The sequence below is a fragment of the Salmo salar genome, chromosome ssa02 (genome assembly GCF_905237065.1).
Source record: "Salmo salar chromosome ssa02, Ssal_v3.1, whole genome shotgun sequence".
NCBI classification, from domain to species: domain Eukaryota; kingdom Metazoa; phylum Chordata; class Actinopteri; order Salmoniformes; family Salmonidae; genus Salmo; species Salmo salar.
The window spans coordinates 22,454,918-22,469,539 of record NC_059443.1 but is presented as its reverse complement, the minus strand read 5'-3'; the positions used below and the strand labels follow the sequence as shown (position 1 = coordinate 22,469,539).

At 46.7% G+C, this 14,622-nt stretch overlaps 1 protein-coding gene across 1 annotated transcript; it reads right to left on the bottom strand.

Annotated features, from left to right (window-relative positions):
* Positions 1-105: 105 nt before the first annotated feature.
* LOC106576545 (gamma-enolase) lies at positions 106-13,960 on the bottom strand. The gene is made up of 11 exons (XM_045700431.1): positions 13,835-13,960; positions 11,269-11,354; positions 11,033-11,128; positions 10,492-10,550; positions 10,286-10,355; positions 10,002-10,135; positions 8,858-9,080; positions 7,344-7,541; positions 1,246-1,447; positions 713-880; positions 106-594 (listed from the first exon to the last, which is right to left on the bottom strand). Exons 2-11 carry the CDS (start codon positions 11,351-11,353, stop codon positions 525-527), a joined length of 1,305 nt encoding a protein of 434 aa, XP_045556387.1. The 5' UTR covers position 11,354; positions 13,835-13,960; the 3' UTR covers positions 106-524.
* Positions 13,961-14,622: the final 662 nt, after the last annotated feature.

The following is a 14,622-nucleotide window of genomic DNA, read 5'->3' as shown; positions in this document are numbered from 1 at the left end:
AGGTCGTAATTGTAAATGAGAACTTGTTCTCAACTTGCCTACCTAGTTAAATAAAGGTGAAATCAATTAAAAAAATATCCCATACAAAACACGCAGACACAATTGTGGCGGATGTTTACATCATAAGTGTTCATATCTTTATTGATTGGAGGGTTTCTGTGGTAAGCCTTTACATGTAGGTGTTAACAGACAATTATGTGGCAGGCTTTTAGATTAAGTGGTAACTGAAAGGTTGCCTAACATGGAAGGACGAAGGAAAGGGGAAGGTTTGGGCAATTGAGGAAATTGAGATGAGAAAACTCTGAGGTAAAGGGGAGGAGAAAAGAGAGGGATGAAAAATAAAGTCTTATTCAGTCTGTCTGTCTCTCTGTCCTTCCAAACATATGTCTGTCTGACCTATCTGTCTGAAGGATTCATTGTAGGTAGTTATGTATATCTGTCTGTGGACATCTGTCAGTCCGTCTGTGCCCTGCAGTGATGTGTGTCTGTGATTCTGTGTCAGTGTCCGTCAGCCCAGAGGAGTCTTAGAGGGCGGCAGGGTTCCGGAAGTTGTGCCCTGCGAAGCGAGCCTGGTCCCCTAACTCCTCCTCAATCCTAAGAGAGGATAAAGACAAAAAGAGAAAGAGAAAGTGAACAAAAGAGAATAATTCAGAGAGGAACAGACAGACAGACAGTCATACAGCAACAACCACACAGTGAGTAGGGTACCAACCTCATGAGTTGATTGTATTTGGCCAGCCGCTCTGATCGACAGGGAGCTCCAGTCTTGATTTGTCCAGTGCAGAGGCCCACCACCAGATCAGCAATGAAGGTGTCCTCTGTCTCACCTGAGCGGTGGCTCACCATCACCCCCCAGCCATTCTCCTGAGCCAACTTACACCTGGAGGACAGACAGAGAGACATACACAGAGAGACAGACAGAGGGAGAGAGAGAGACAGCGACAGATACAGAGATGGAGAGAGGGAGAGATACACAAAGAGAGAGGGCGAGATACACAGAGAGGCAGACAGAGAGAGAGAGAGAGAGAGAGAGAGAGAGAGAGAGAGAGAGAGAGAGAGAGAGAGAGAGAGAGAGAGAGAGAGAGAGAGAGAGAGAGAGAGAGAGAGCCTGGTGGATGAGGCGAGTTCTCACCTATAGTGCACTACTTTTGTACAGGGCCCATATAGTACTATATCAGGAAAAGGGTGCCATTTTGGACACAGTCTAAAATGCGAATCAGCTCCACACTCCCCTCCCTGACTCACGCCTGGATGGCTTCGGTGACAGAGCCGATCTGGTTGACTTTGAGCAGCAGGCAGTTGCAGGCCCTCTCTTCCAGGGCGCGCTCTATCCTCTTGGGGTTGGTGACCGTCAGGTCGTCCCCCACCACCTGGATCCCCACAGAGGCTGTCATCTGGGACCAGGCCGGCCAGTCATCCTGGTCAAACGGATCCTCAATGGACACCACTGGAGGAGAGAGGGCCAGGAGGAATGTTAGTGAGTGTCTGTGTGTGCTGCAGCCATAATGGAGAATAAGGACAGGGGGAGAATGAGGGTAGGCTAAGGGTGACCTGGGGCCATGCCTCTAGACACTGATCTAAGGACAGTTTTGCATTTAAACCCCTAATGGTTAATGTTACAATTTCTGAGCAGTAGATATTCCTAGATCTGTCCCTAAAGGAAATATCTACCTAGAGTGAAGGAAATGACTCTACCATGTTAAGGAGTGTGTATATGTGTGTGCCTACTCTAGCATATTAAGGGGTGTGTGATGGGTGTTGGTTGATTAACTCAAGACCCACTCATGGCCCACCGTGGATGGGCTCATAGGTACAGAGTGTCAGTCTTAATGGGGATTTCAATTACTGCCTCTGACTGGACACGCTATACTATCTCCCATTACACTCCACACTCCTCAGAGAGACAGAGAGAGACTTTTGGTCTTTCTTTAATGAAACATTCTCATTTCATTAACCCCCCCCCCTTAAAATAAAACACCAAAATATATCCTGTACTGCATAAATGTACCATACTCACATTGCCCTGTACCCCACGATACAAAACATCACATCACAATAACCAAACTATAACCGTATATCCAAAACATCTTCCCCAGCTATACAGACAGCCCCCCAACACAACAACCTGAAACATCTCCACAGTTTTTATCATTCTATAGTACTCAAACTCATCCCTAAGGCGCGCAGAGACCATCCCATTAAACAATAGTAAAGGGTCTGTTATCCCCCCACCTTTGACCCTGTTCCTCCTTGTTAACCAAATAGCCAACACATTTGGCCTTTTCCTTATGGAATACCTGTATCCCATTATAAACACCCCAACAGTAAAAACCACCCCCAACCTCTCACACAGACATTCCAACAGAGACATTAATGGCATTAACCTGGCGCACACAGAAAACACATGAATCACAGTTTCTTTCATAACACAGAAAGGACACTCCTGCCCGACTCTCAGTTCAACCCGTGCCAACCAGCTGTTAGTGGCCAGGGCTCCATGTAGAACCCTCCACTGGAGGTCCCCTGACCTCTTTGGTACTGGGGGTTTGTAGAGCCCCCTCCATCTAAAACCCACCATACTCTCCGCCCCACATACCCCCTGCCACTGATGTGCCTTCACTCCTGTTAGGCTCCTAATGTTCCTCAACTTAATGCAGAGCTTGGAGAGGGCTTTACCTTCCACCCCTCAAACTCCCCCAGGCTCGGAGTGTTAAAATCTAACAAGTCCTCCAGACCCCCTTGCCAGTCTACAGTCTCTGCCGTCACCTGCAGTGGCGGAAACCTTGGTGGCCCCTCCCCCTTTGGTCGCTCAAACACCCGCCTTACCGGCTCAGACAGTGCCTCCTGGACCTCCTCCAGGAATCTGTCCAGCAGCCTAAGAGACATTATTCCTGTTTGTTGTGCCAGGACTTCCAGGGTTTTCTACCCCTCCTCTCCCAGCAGTCTCAGGTCACCCAGCCTTTGTAAACCCGCTGCCATCAGTTGCCTCTGCAGGGTGGCCCACTGAACCGATCTCAAAGGGATGGCTGGGTTGTTGAAGATGGGCTCCTCCCACACCCACAGCCCAGGCTCCACACCCCCTTCTCGTGTGGGCCTTAGCAGCTGCCAGGCTCATAGCCCTGCAGAGCAAAAATCTGTTGAGGACAGCCAGTTTATGCCACAGGGAAGATGCCACCAGGTTGTTGATTATCAGCACCATCCGTCTATATGACACTAGGGACAGGAGCCACCTCCACCTGGCCAGTCTTGACACCACTGCCTGTGACAGCCCCTCCCAGTTCTTCCTGACCCATTTCTCCGAGCCCAGGTACACCCCCAACACTTTAAGCCCTTCACAACCCCACTGCAAACCCCCTGGAAGCAGAGGAGGGGCCCTATCCCCCCATTCCCCACATAACAGAGCTTTGCTCTTGCCCCAGTTTACCTTAGCTGAAGAAGCTCCCTCGTACACCTTCAGACTGGTCTCTAGTGCCTGCACATCCTGACCATCCCTGACCTTCACAGAAACGTCATCTGCATACGCTGACACTGCTATGCCTTTCACCACACCCATGTCTGTCCAGCACACTCCTTGCAGTCTCCTGCGTAGCAGGCCTAAAAAAGGCTCAATGGCTAGTGTATATAACTGCCCCGATAGAGGGCATCTTTGTCTAATTCCTCGTCTCACTCAGACTGTTCTACTGAGCCCCCCTCCCACCTTGACCATACATGATGCCCCAGCATACATCACCTTCACACAGGCCAAAAACCTTTCCCCAAACCCAAACATCACATTAAACAGGTACTCATGGTCCACTCTATCAAAAGCCTTCTCTTGATCTAAAGAGACCAGTCCAAAGTTCACATTAGAACATTAAAAGTCCAACATGTCCCTGATTAAGAACAAGTTGTCCATGATTGAGCGTCCCGGTACACAATATGTTTGGTTCTTATGTACTATCGAGTCCAAATGGGACTTCAGTCTGTTAGAGAGGTCCTTGGCAAATATCTTGAAGTCGGCACAGAGCAATGCCACAGGCCTCCAGTTCTTAAGTTCACACAAGTCCCCTTTTTGGGCAGGAGAGTCAGAGCCGCCAGACGGCAGCTCATCGGCAACTCTCCTACCCCGACGCATTCACGCAACACGCAAAAGATGTCCAGTCCAATTATTCCACAGAATTTTTTTATAAAACTCCACTGGGAGTCCATCGACCCCCGGTGCACGACCGGGGGACATCTGGGTTAAGGCCTCTGCCAGTTCATGGGACAACAGAGGAATGTCCATTTCATCCCTCTGTGCCAGAGAGAGCTTAGGGAGTCCTGCGAACAAGACCTGAGCACACATAGGATCACACACTTCTGCCCTATACAAATCAGTATAAAACTCCACATTTCGCTCCCGCATCTCCCCCACCACAGAGGTCACCTGCCCATCAGACAGCCGTAGACAATGCATACCCTTGGCTTCACTGCTCTGTCTTTCCATACCAAAGAAGGAGGAGCTGGGAGCATCCATCTCCTTGAGCATGGAGAACCTAGCTCTTACAAGTGCTCCCTTTGCTTTAACCTGGAAAAAACTACCCAGGTCCCTACGTAATTCAGCTAAATTAGCCTGGAGGCCTACATTGCCTTGCCCCACCATCTCTACCTCCATCTCACTAATACTACGCTCGAGTTCCCCAGTACTCTCCTAGCCTTTGAGGATGAGAGAGCTGTGTACTGTTGACAGAAAAGCCAAATTTGGACTTTCCCCACATCCCACCATTGACTCAGAGACTCATATTCCTCTCTTTGCTGCCTCCACCTTTCCCAAAAAAATCTGGAAACCTGAGCAAAAAGTGGCATCTTGTAAGAGCTTTACATTAAACTTCCAATAGGGTACCTGCCGAGGCCCTGGTGAAATAGACAGCCGAGCCATGGTTATGTGGTGATCCGAAAACCCCACTGGGAGAATGGTAGCGCCCAACAGCCTATTGCTCGGATTCCTAGACATGTAAAACCGATCCAGTCGTGCTGCACTCACCCTAGCCCCAAAAACCTTCACCCATGTATACTGCCTTGTGTTGGGATGTTTAGTTCTCCAAACATCCACTAGGTCGAACTGATTAATGATGTCCCTTAACACTCCTACTGACACTGAATGAGGCTCTTCCCCATTTCTGTCTTTTGTAAGATCCATTGTACAGTTCCAGTCCCCTCCGACCACCAGCGTCTCCTCAGGCACTACCTGTGAGAGTTCCTGTCTAAGATACCCAAATAGCACCCCTCTCTCTCCCTGTGTTAGGCACATAAACATTTATGAAGACAAAACCCATGTTGTTAATTTCTGCCTTTTACAACAAGCAGCCTCCCCCTACACACCTCATTTGAGGAGCACATTTTTACAGACAGACCCGGTGCAAAAAGGACTGCCACCCCTGCACTAAGATTTGTCCCATGGCTCAACACACTTGCCCCTTCCACCAGAGCCCACAATCAACTTCATTCACCACATCACTATGCATCTCCTGCATAAACAACACCTGTACTGTTTTTTTGTTTTACATATTCACCCAACACACTCCTCTTTCCTGCATTTCTGGTGCCATTTATATTAAGCGAGCCTATCCAAAGAGTCTCCATAAGAAATGGGAGAAAAGCCAGCAAAAAGAAAGAGACCAACAGCAAAGCTCAAAAAGCCCCAGTGCCAGAAAAAAACGATACATCTAAACAGTGTCTGAAGGTAAACCCTGACGCACTGTTGTGACCCACTTCCTCAACCTAAACTGTTTCCTGTGTGAGAGGACACCATGCCCCTCATTTTTCATAGCATGTTGTACTGATCTTACAAACTTTCCGGACCCATTGAAGTGGATTCTGAAAAAACGTCTACCTCAGACTCACTTTCCTCCATCTCCCATCCTGACCACCTGCCCTTCCTCTCTGGTCAGGATCTCCCCACAGCACCAGGCAAAGGTTCCTTGGTGCCTTAGACCCTCCCACCTCCTTTCTTCTCCCCCTTTTTCCTTTTCCGCTTGACACCCTCCTCCTCCCACTCTAGTCTCTTACACTTCCCCACTATACTTTCCTCATCCACTAGCATAACCTGACTAGACCCAGCCTCATCTACACCACCCTCCATAGTATGACTAGGCCCAGCCTCATCTACCCCACTATCTCTAGCCTGACTAGGCCCAGCCTCATCTACACCACCCTCCATAGTATGACTAGGCCCAGCCTCTGCTGTCTGTGTCTCATTGCCCCCTGCACGTTGATCTCTGCCTGACAACCTGCCGACAGTACACGAAAACCGCTAGCAAACTTACCAACTCAGCTCTTTCCTGATTTGATCATCCGTAATAAACGGAGGCAAATTTGCAACTACCACCCTTGTCAAAGGGGTAGAGAGAGGTGAAACTGGCACCAACACATCCCTTACAAATATTCCACTAGCAATTAGCCTACCAACCAAATTTGCTCTTTTCATGAACACAACCACAGCTTTGTTCATTCTGGAAGCAGAATGTATAAATTTAGCTCCTACCTGTTCACCGACTGCAAACAGATCCCCCTCCACTTTATCTCCATTCTCAGGAACACACCTGAATCCATACCGTATCGACAGCGTCTCCTCTGCGCTAGGCTGAGAAGCCATCGCGCACACCACACCTTCCAAACCCCAGGAAACTTACTCTGTCCTCTTCCACCCTAACTTTGAAAAACCTGTGGATACCGCTAAAACAAATATTGCATTAACCCTTCACCATAGAAAATACAAATTGAAAGAAAAGACCAAGGACAGAATCAAGAAAATAAGTTAGGACAGAGCCCTCCACACCAAACACTCAAACTCCCAAAAACTCCCAGCATGCACTGCAAGAGAGAGAGAGAGAGAGAGAGAGAGAGAGAGAGAGAGAGAGAGAGAGAGAGAGAGAGAGAGAGAGAGAGAGAGAGAGAGAGAGAGAGACTTGGACGGCCTCCCCTCATTTCCTGACACCAGTTAAGGAGGTTTTAATTATGCGCTACAGTGCACATTTGGCAAGGTGGGAGCTGCACTGATGTAGCCCTGCCTCCCATTACTGGTGCTTATCCATGTCTCTATGGCTGTGTGTGTGTGTGTGTGTGTGTGTGTGTGTGTGTGTGTGTGTGTGTGTGTGTGTGTGTGTGTGTGTGTGTGTGTGTGTGTGTGTGTGTGTGTGTGTGTGTGTGTGTGTGTGTAGAGAGAGAGAGAGAGAGAGAGGGTTATCTTCGGGAGGGGAGTAGCCTAATCAATCATATCATGGAACAGTTAACCATGTTAGGGTGACAGGTATACACACACACACACACACACACACACACACACACACACACACACACACACACACACACACACACACACACACCTGGGTAGTCATTGATGAAGCCCTGGTACATGTCGCAGAGCTCTTGGGCGCTGATGTGGCGGTCTGCGTTGGGTGGAGACTTGAAGTCCAGGTCGTACTTGCCCTCTTTGTAGAACTCTGAGGCTGCCACGTCCATCCCGATCACCACCTTGTCTGTGAAACCTGCCTTCTCAATGGCTGTCTTGATCAGCTCCAGGGCTGCACAGGACAGAGGGACAGGACAGAGGGACAGGGAAAGGGAGTGACAAGAAAGGTGAGCAGGGAGAGGGGGTTGTTATAAAACAGTGAGTGATAAATCCAATGCGGGTATTGTGCTTGTCTTGCTTTGTCTCTGAAAGACAATGTGCTGTGTTTATTTATGAACCCAGTTCAAAAACAACCACGGGCTCCCACCCCTTCTGTATTTGCAGCAATATTCGGGAATCTTGCCTACAGTGCATTCAGAAAGTATTCATACCCCTTGACTTATTCCTCATTTTGTTATATTACAGCCTGAATTCAAAATGGATAAAATAGATTTTTGTTCACATTCATCGGCACACAATACCCCCAGAACGACAAAGTGAAAACATGTTTTTAAACATTTTTGCAAATGTATTGAGTCAATACATGTTAGAATCACCTTTCGCAGCAATTACAGCTGTGAGTCTTTCTGGGTAAGTCTCTAAGACCTTTGCACACCTGGATTGTACAATATTTGCACTTTATTCTTTTTAAGCTATTCAAGCTCCATCAGGTTGGTTGTTGATCATTGCTAGACAGCCATTTTCAAGTCTTGCCATAGATTTTCAAGCCGATTAAGTCTAAACTGTAACTTCAATGTTGTCTTGGTAAGCAACTCCAGTGTATATTTGGCCTTGTGTTTTAGGTTATTGTCCTGCTGGAAGGTACATTTGTCTCCCAGTGTCTGGTGGAAAAGCAGACTGAACCAGGTTTCCTCGAGGATTTTGCCTGTGCTTAGCTCTATTTCGTTTATTTTTTATATAATTAACTCCCTAGTCCTTGCCAACGACAATCATACCCATAACATGATGCAGCCACCACCATGCTTGAAAATATGAAGAGTGATACTCAGTGATGTGTTGTGTTGGATTTGCCCCAAACATAATGCTTTGTATTCAAGTTAATTTCTTTGCCACATTTTTTGCAGTTTTACTTTAGTGCCTTATTGCAGACAGATTGAGTCCATGCAACTTATTATGTGACTTGTTAAGCAAATGTTTACTCCTGAACTAATTTAGGCTTGCCATAACAAAGGGGTTGAATACTTGTTGACTCAAGACATGTTAACATTTCTAAAAACTTTGACATTATGGGGTATTGTGTGTAGGCCAGGCTGTAACACAATAAAATGTGGAAAAAGTCAAGGGGTGTGAATACTTTCTGAAGGCAATATAAGCCCATTGGAAGGCTGTTTCCTTCACATCTGAAAACCCAGAAAGCTGAGGGTCTACAGAAGTTGTTTTCAGACTATGCAGTAGTGTCTTTGATATGTCTTTCCTCCTGTCTCTCACCTTCAGTGTTCTCCAGTATGTTTGGGGCGAACCCCCCCTCGTCCCCCACGTTGGTGGCGTCCTGGCCATACTTCTCCTTGATCACTTCCCTTAGCGTCTGGTACAGCTCCGCCCCCACACGCACAGCGTCCCTGAAAGACTCCGCCCCTACAGGAAGTACCATGAACTCCTGCATGGCCAGCTTGTTGCCCGCATGAGAGCCCCCGTTGATGACGTTAAAGGCCTGAGGGAGAGGGGGACCAGGGGAGGAGAGCAGAGGGAGACATACATCAGTATTTGTCAATTTACTATTTATTCATTCATTTATCCAGTTGTTCCTTCATTCCTTTATCCAGTAGTTCCTTCATTCCTTTATCCAGTAGTTCCTTCATTCCTTTATCCAGTAGTTCCTTCATTCCTTTATCCAGTACTTCCTTCATTCCTTTATCCAGTAGTTCCTTCATTCCTTTATCCAGTTGTTCCTTCATTCCTTTATCCAGTAGTTCCTTCATTCCTTTATCCAGTAGTTCCTTCATTCCTTCATCCAGTTGTTCCTTCATTCCTTTATCCAGTAGTTCCTTCATTCCTTTATCCAGTTGTTCCTTCATTCCTTTATCCAGTAGTTCCTTCATTCCTTTATCCAGTTGTTCCTTCATTCCTTTATCCAGTTGTTCCTTCATTCCTTTATCCAGTAGTTCCTTCATTCCTTTATCCAGTTGTTCCTTCATTCCTTTATCCAGTAGTTCCTTCATTCCTTTATCCAGTAGTTCCTTCATTCCTTTATCCAGTAGTTCCTTCATTCCTTCATCCAGTTGTTCCTTCATTCCTTTATCCAGTTGTTCCTTCATTCCTTTATCCAGTTGTTCCTTCATTCCTTCATCCAGTTGTTCCTTCATTCCTTTATCCAGTTGTTCCTTCATTCCTTCATCCAGTTGTTCCTTCATTCCTTCATCCAGTTGTTCCTTCATTCCTTTATCCAGTTGTTCCTTCATTCCTTCATCCAGTTGTTCCTTCATTCCTTTATTAATTAATTCATTCAATGACAGCGATAACTGTCTGAAGCCTTCATCTTATCTTTTGTACAGAGTAGGTTATGGTTTTTGGTCAAATGTATTCTATGACAGTCAACTGAATACAGGTGAAAATGTAACGGTAATGAACTCACAGGAACTGGAAGCACTAGCTCTGTGTTTCCTGCCAGGTCTGCAATGTGACGGTACAGGGGGACACCTTTCTCTGCGGCACCAGCTTTGCATATGGCCAAGGACACACCCAGAATAGCATTGGCCCCGAACTGAGCTGAAGGGAGCAGAACGAATAGGTATGAATTAAGGGAAAGATCAAATTGAAAAAGCACTGGTTAGAATAAAACGTTCACACGCCAGCTCTTGAGACCAGGACTGGTCCAAGCTGGTGTCTCATATGTGATTCATACAGGTTGTTACTTACACTTGTTCTCAGTGCCGTCCATCTCTATCATCATCTTGTCCAGTTTCTCCTGTTCCACCACACTGACCCCCTGCAACACAACACATCTTAGAGAGCTGATGAGACGTCTTTCTCTCTTTCTCTCAGTTACACATACGCCCAAACAAACACACTGCAACACAGGACACAACCCACACACACGCACACACGCTCACGACCGTACTCACCGACTGGATGAGGGCAGGACCGATGGTGTCATTGATGTGACCAACAGCCTTGAGCACACCTAGGAGAAGGAGGGATGTAGCGAAGGATGAGAAGAAACAGGATGAAGAAGAGGTGGTGGAGGAGGAGGACGATACAGAGACAGGACATAAGAATGAAGAAAAGGACACAGAAAAGTAGTTCATTCTGCACCTCACTCAGTGTAGTCGTCTTCATTTTCCTCATCACAGTGCTACCATAAGTTAATATGGCTTACTGCTCATACCTTCCCTAGTACCCATCCATCTCCTAGCACATTTCTCTACCCCCTCCACTCACACGACACACACTCACAAACGATCACACACACACACACACACACACACACACACACACACACACACACACACACACACACACACACACACACACACACACACACACACACACACACACACACACACACACACACACACACACACACACACACACACACACACACACACACACACACACACACACACACACACACACACACACACACACACCTTCCTCAGCCCTCACCTTTGCCCTTGTAGCGGCTCTTGTCTCCGTCTCTCAGCTCCAGGGCTTCATAGATGCCAGTAGACGCTCCGCTAGGCACAGCTGCCCTGAAGACACCTGGAAGGAGGAGGGAGAGATTTGAGGGAATGGAGTGGTGAAGGATAGAGGAGAAAGGAAAATACCCATTAACCAGTTGATAATGGAATATCTCAAATAATCACACCATGTAGTGATGATGAAAAATACCAGTCTCTCACCTTTGTCAGTGTGCAGGTCCACTTCCACTGTGGGGTTCCCCCTGGAGTCCAGGATCTCCCTAGCAACAATGATCACTATCGACATCCTGTGGGGAACACACACACACACACATACACACACACATGCACAGTCAGAGGCAAATATAATACAGACACAATTAATTCTCACCTCTAACAGGCACGCACACAAATGTACACACACACGAACACACACACATATACACACACACAAAGCACCTTTCATCCTCTCTTCGAGCACATACAGTACACGCACAAACCCTCCTTCTAACACAGCCTTGTTCTAACACAGCCATGTTCTAACACAGCCATGGTCTAACACAGCCTTGTTCTAACACAGCCATGTTCTAACACAGCCATGGTCTAACACAGCCTTGTTCTAACACAGCCTTGTTCTAACACAGCCATGTTCTAACACAGCCATGTTCTAACACAGCCTTGTTCTAACACAGCCTTGTTCTAACACAGCCATGTTCTAACACAGCCTTGTTCTAACACAGCCTTGTTCTAACACAGCCTTGTTCTAACACAGCCATGTTCTAACACAGCCATGTTCTAACACAGCCTTGTTCTAACACAGCCATGTTCTAACACAGCCATGTGCTAACACAGCCATGGTCTAACACAGCCTTGTTCTAACACAGCCATGTTCTAACACAGCCATGTTCTAACACAGCCTTCGTTCTAACACAGCCATGTTCTAACACAGCCTTCGTTCTAACACAGCCTTCGTTCTAACACAGCCTTGTTCTAACACAGCCATGTGCTAACACAGCCATGTTCTAACACAGCCATGTTCTAACACAGCCTTGTTCTAACACAGCCATGTTCTAACACAGCCTTGTTCTAACACAGCCATGTTCTAACACAGCCATGTTCTAACACAGCCTTGTTCTAACACAGCCTTGTTCTAACACAGCCTTGTTCTAACACAGCCATGTGCTAACACAGCCATGTTCTAACACAGCCTTGTTCTAATACAGCCTTGTTCTAATACAGCCTTGTTCTAACACAGCCTTGTTCTAACACAGCCATGTTCTAACACAGCCATGTTCTAACTCAGCCATGTTCTAACACAACCTTGTTCTAACACAGCCATGTTCTAACACAGCCATGTTCTAACACAGCCATGTTCTAACTCAGCCATGTTCTAACACAGCCATGTTCTAACACAGCCATGTTCTTATACAGCCATGTTCTAACACAGCCATGTTCTAACACAGCCATGTTCTAACACAGCCATGTTCTAACACAGCCATGTTCTAACACAGCCTTGTTCTAACACAGCCATGTTCTAACACAGCCATGTTCTTATACAGCCATGTTCTAACACAGCCATGTTCTAACACAGCCTTGTTCTAACACAGCCATGTTCTAACACAGCCTTGTTCTAACACAGCCATGTTCTAACACAGCCTTGTTCTAACACAGCCATGTTCTAACACAGCCATGTTCTTATACAGCCATGTTCTAACACAGCCATGTTCTTATACAGCCATGTTCTAACACAGCCATGTTCTAACACAGCCTTGTTCTAACACAGCCATGTTCTAACACAGCCTTGTTCTAACACAGCCTTGTTCTAACACAGCCATGTTCTAACACAGCCTTGTTCTAACACAGCCATGTTCTAACACAGCCTTGTTCTAACACAGCCATGTTCTAACACAGCCTTGTTCTAACACAGCCATGTTCTAACACAGCCTTCGTTCTAACACAGCCTTGTTCTAACACAGCCATGTTCTAACACAGCCTTCGTTCTAACACAGCCTTGTTCTAACACAGCCTTGTTCTAACACAGCCTTGTTCTAACACACCCATGTTCTAACACAGCAGAGGGATTTCTGCATTATCAAAACAAGCTTTAGAAGAAGGGGGAGAAAGATGAGAGGAGCAAGGGAACGGTGGTAGAGATTCTAAAATGATTAAATCCCCCTTTGGCCAGAAATTATGAATATTCTGAGATGGGGTGAGTGATGTTCACAGAGTGAGAGATAAAAATGACCTCTTAAATGTCTTTCCTGGAGACATAAACAGAAAATATAGAGACTAACACAGGCAGACTTCTACTCTCTCTCTCTCTCTCTCACACACACACACACACACACACACACACACACACACACACACACACACACACACACACACACACACACACACACACACACACACACACACACACACACACACACACACACACACACACACAGCAAACTGGCACACACTGACGCACAGTCAGGAAGTAAATGCTGTGAAGCAGATGCACTCTAAGCACATACAGCCACACACGCCACACAGCAATTGACAGGCCAACCATCAAACACATTCAACATCGAACCATGGACTAGTAGGACACACCACACACCGTCAGTGAGTTTAGACACATAAGCTGATGCAATGGTACCTGTGCTGTGCGGTCAAGGACTAATCAGAGGATATGAGCCCGCGGAGGGATGAAATGATGAGAGAAGAGAGCAGCGAGACAGAGGAGAGGAGACTAAGAAGGATGAGAGGAAGGAAGGAATAGATGTATATTGTTTTCCATTACCTGCAGTGTGTGTGAAGCCTGGTAGGGAAAGTGAGAGAATGTGAGCAAATGAGAGAGAAGGAGAGCGAGAGAGGGGCACAGGGAGGAGGTAAAAAAGAGGAGGGGGTGAGAACGTGCGACAGACGGGGGAGGGGGAACGCGCAAGTTATTGGAAGATGCAGAGGAAAGGGGAGGGAGCGAGACTGGGTCAAGGAGACAGAAAGAGGAGAGGAGAGAAGGATTCAGCATAGCAGCAGTAGGCACCGAAGAAGAGGGGTTGTGTGTGTTTTGTTTTTGGTTTGAGCCCAGAGAAACGTCAGAAAATAGAATAGGAGAGAACACAACATGGAATGTACAAAACACAATCCCCCACAACCCCCCTGTCCCATCCCATGATGACACAGTCAACACACTGCACCACAGCAACAGAGCTACAGCCCCAGGCACTGACGCTCAGTATGTTGGCAAACACAACAATTACACATTCATTTATGCATACATTTGCTGGAACAATATTTCCGCAGATGTCATGAGTACTAGTCAGTAGCGATGTAAGCCCTGATAAGCTCACATACACAGAGAACAGGCAGAAACAGACGGCAGGTTTGGCAGGAGTGTATGCTGGGACATACTGTGGGATGCATGGGCTTAGCTTGCTGTGTGTATCTGCGAGCTAGAACATACTGGAGGATGCATTCACTTAGTTAGCATTAGCATTAATCTTCTAAGACATACTGCTGGCTGCAGAAATCTGTTAGTATGGCTATCAGCTTTGTATAGATACAGTATGTGGATTGGCCTTGTATAGA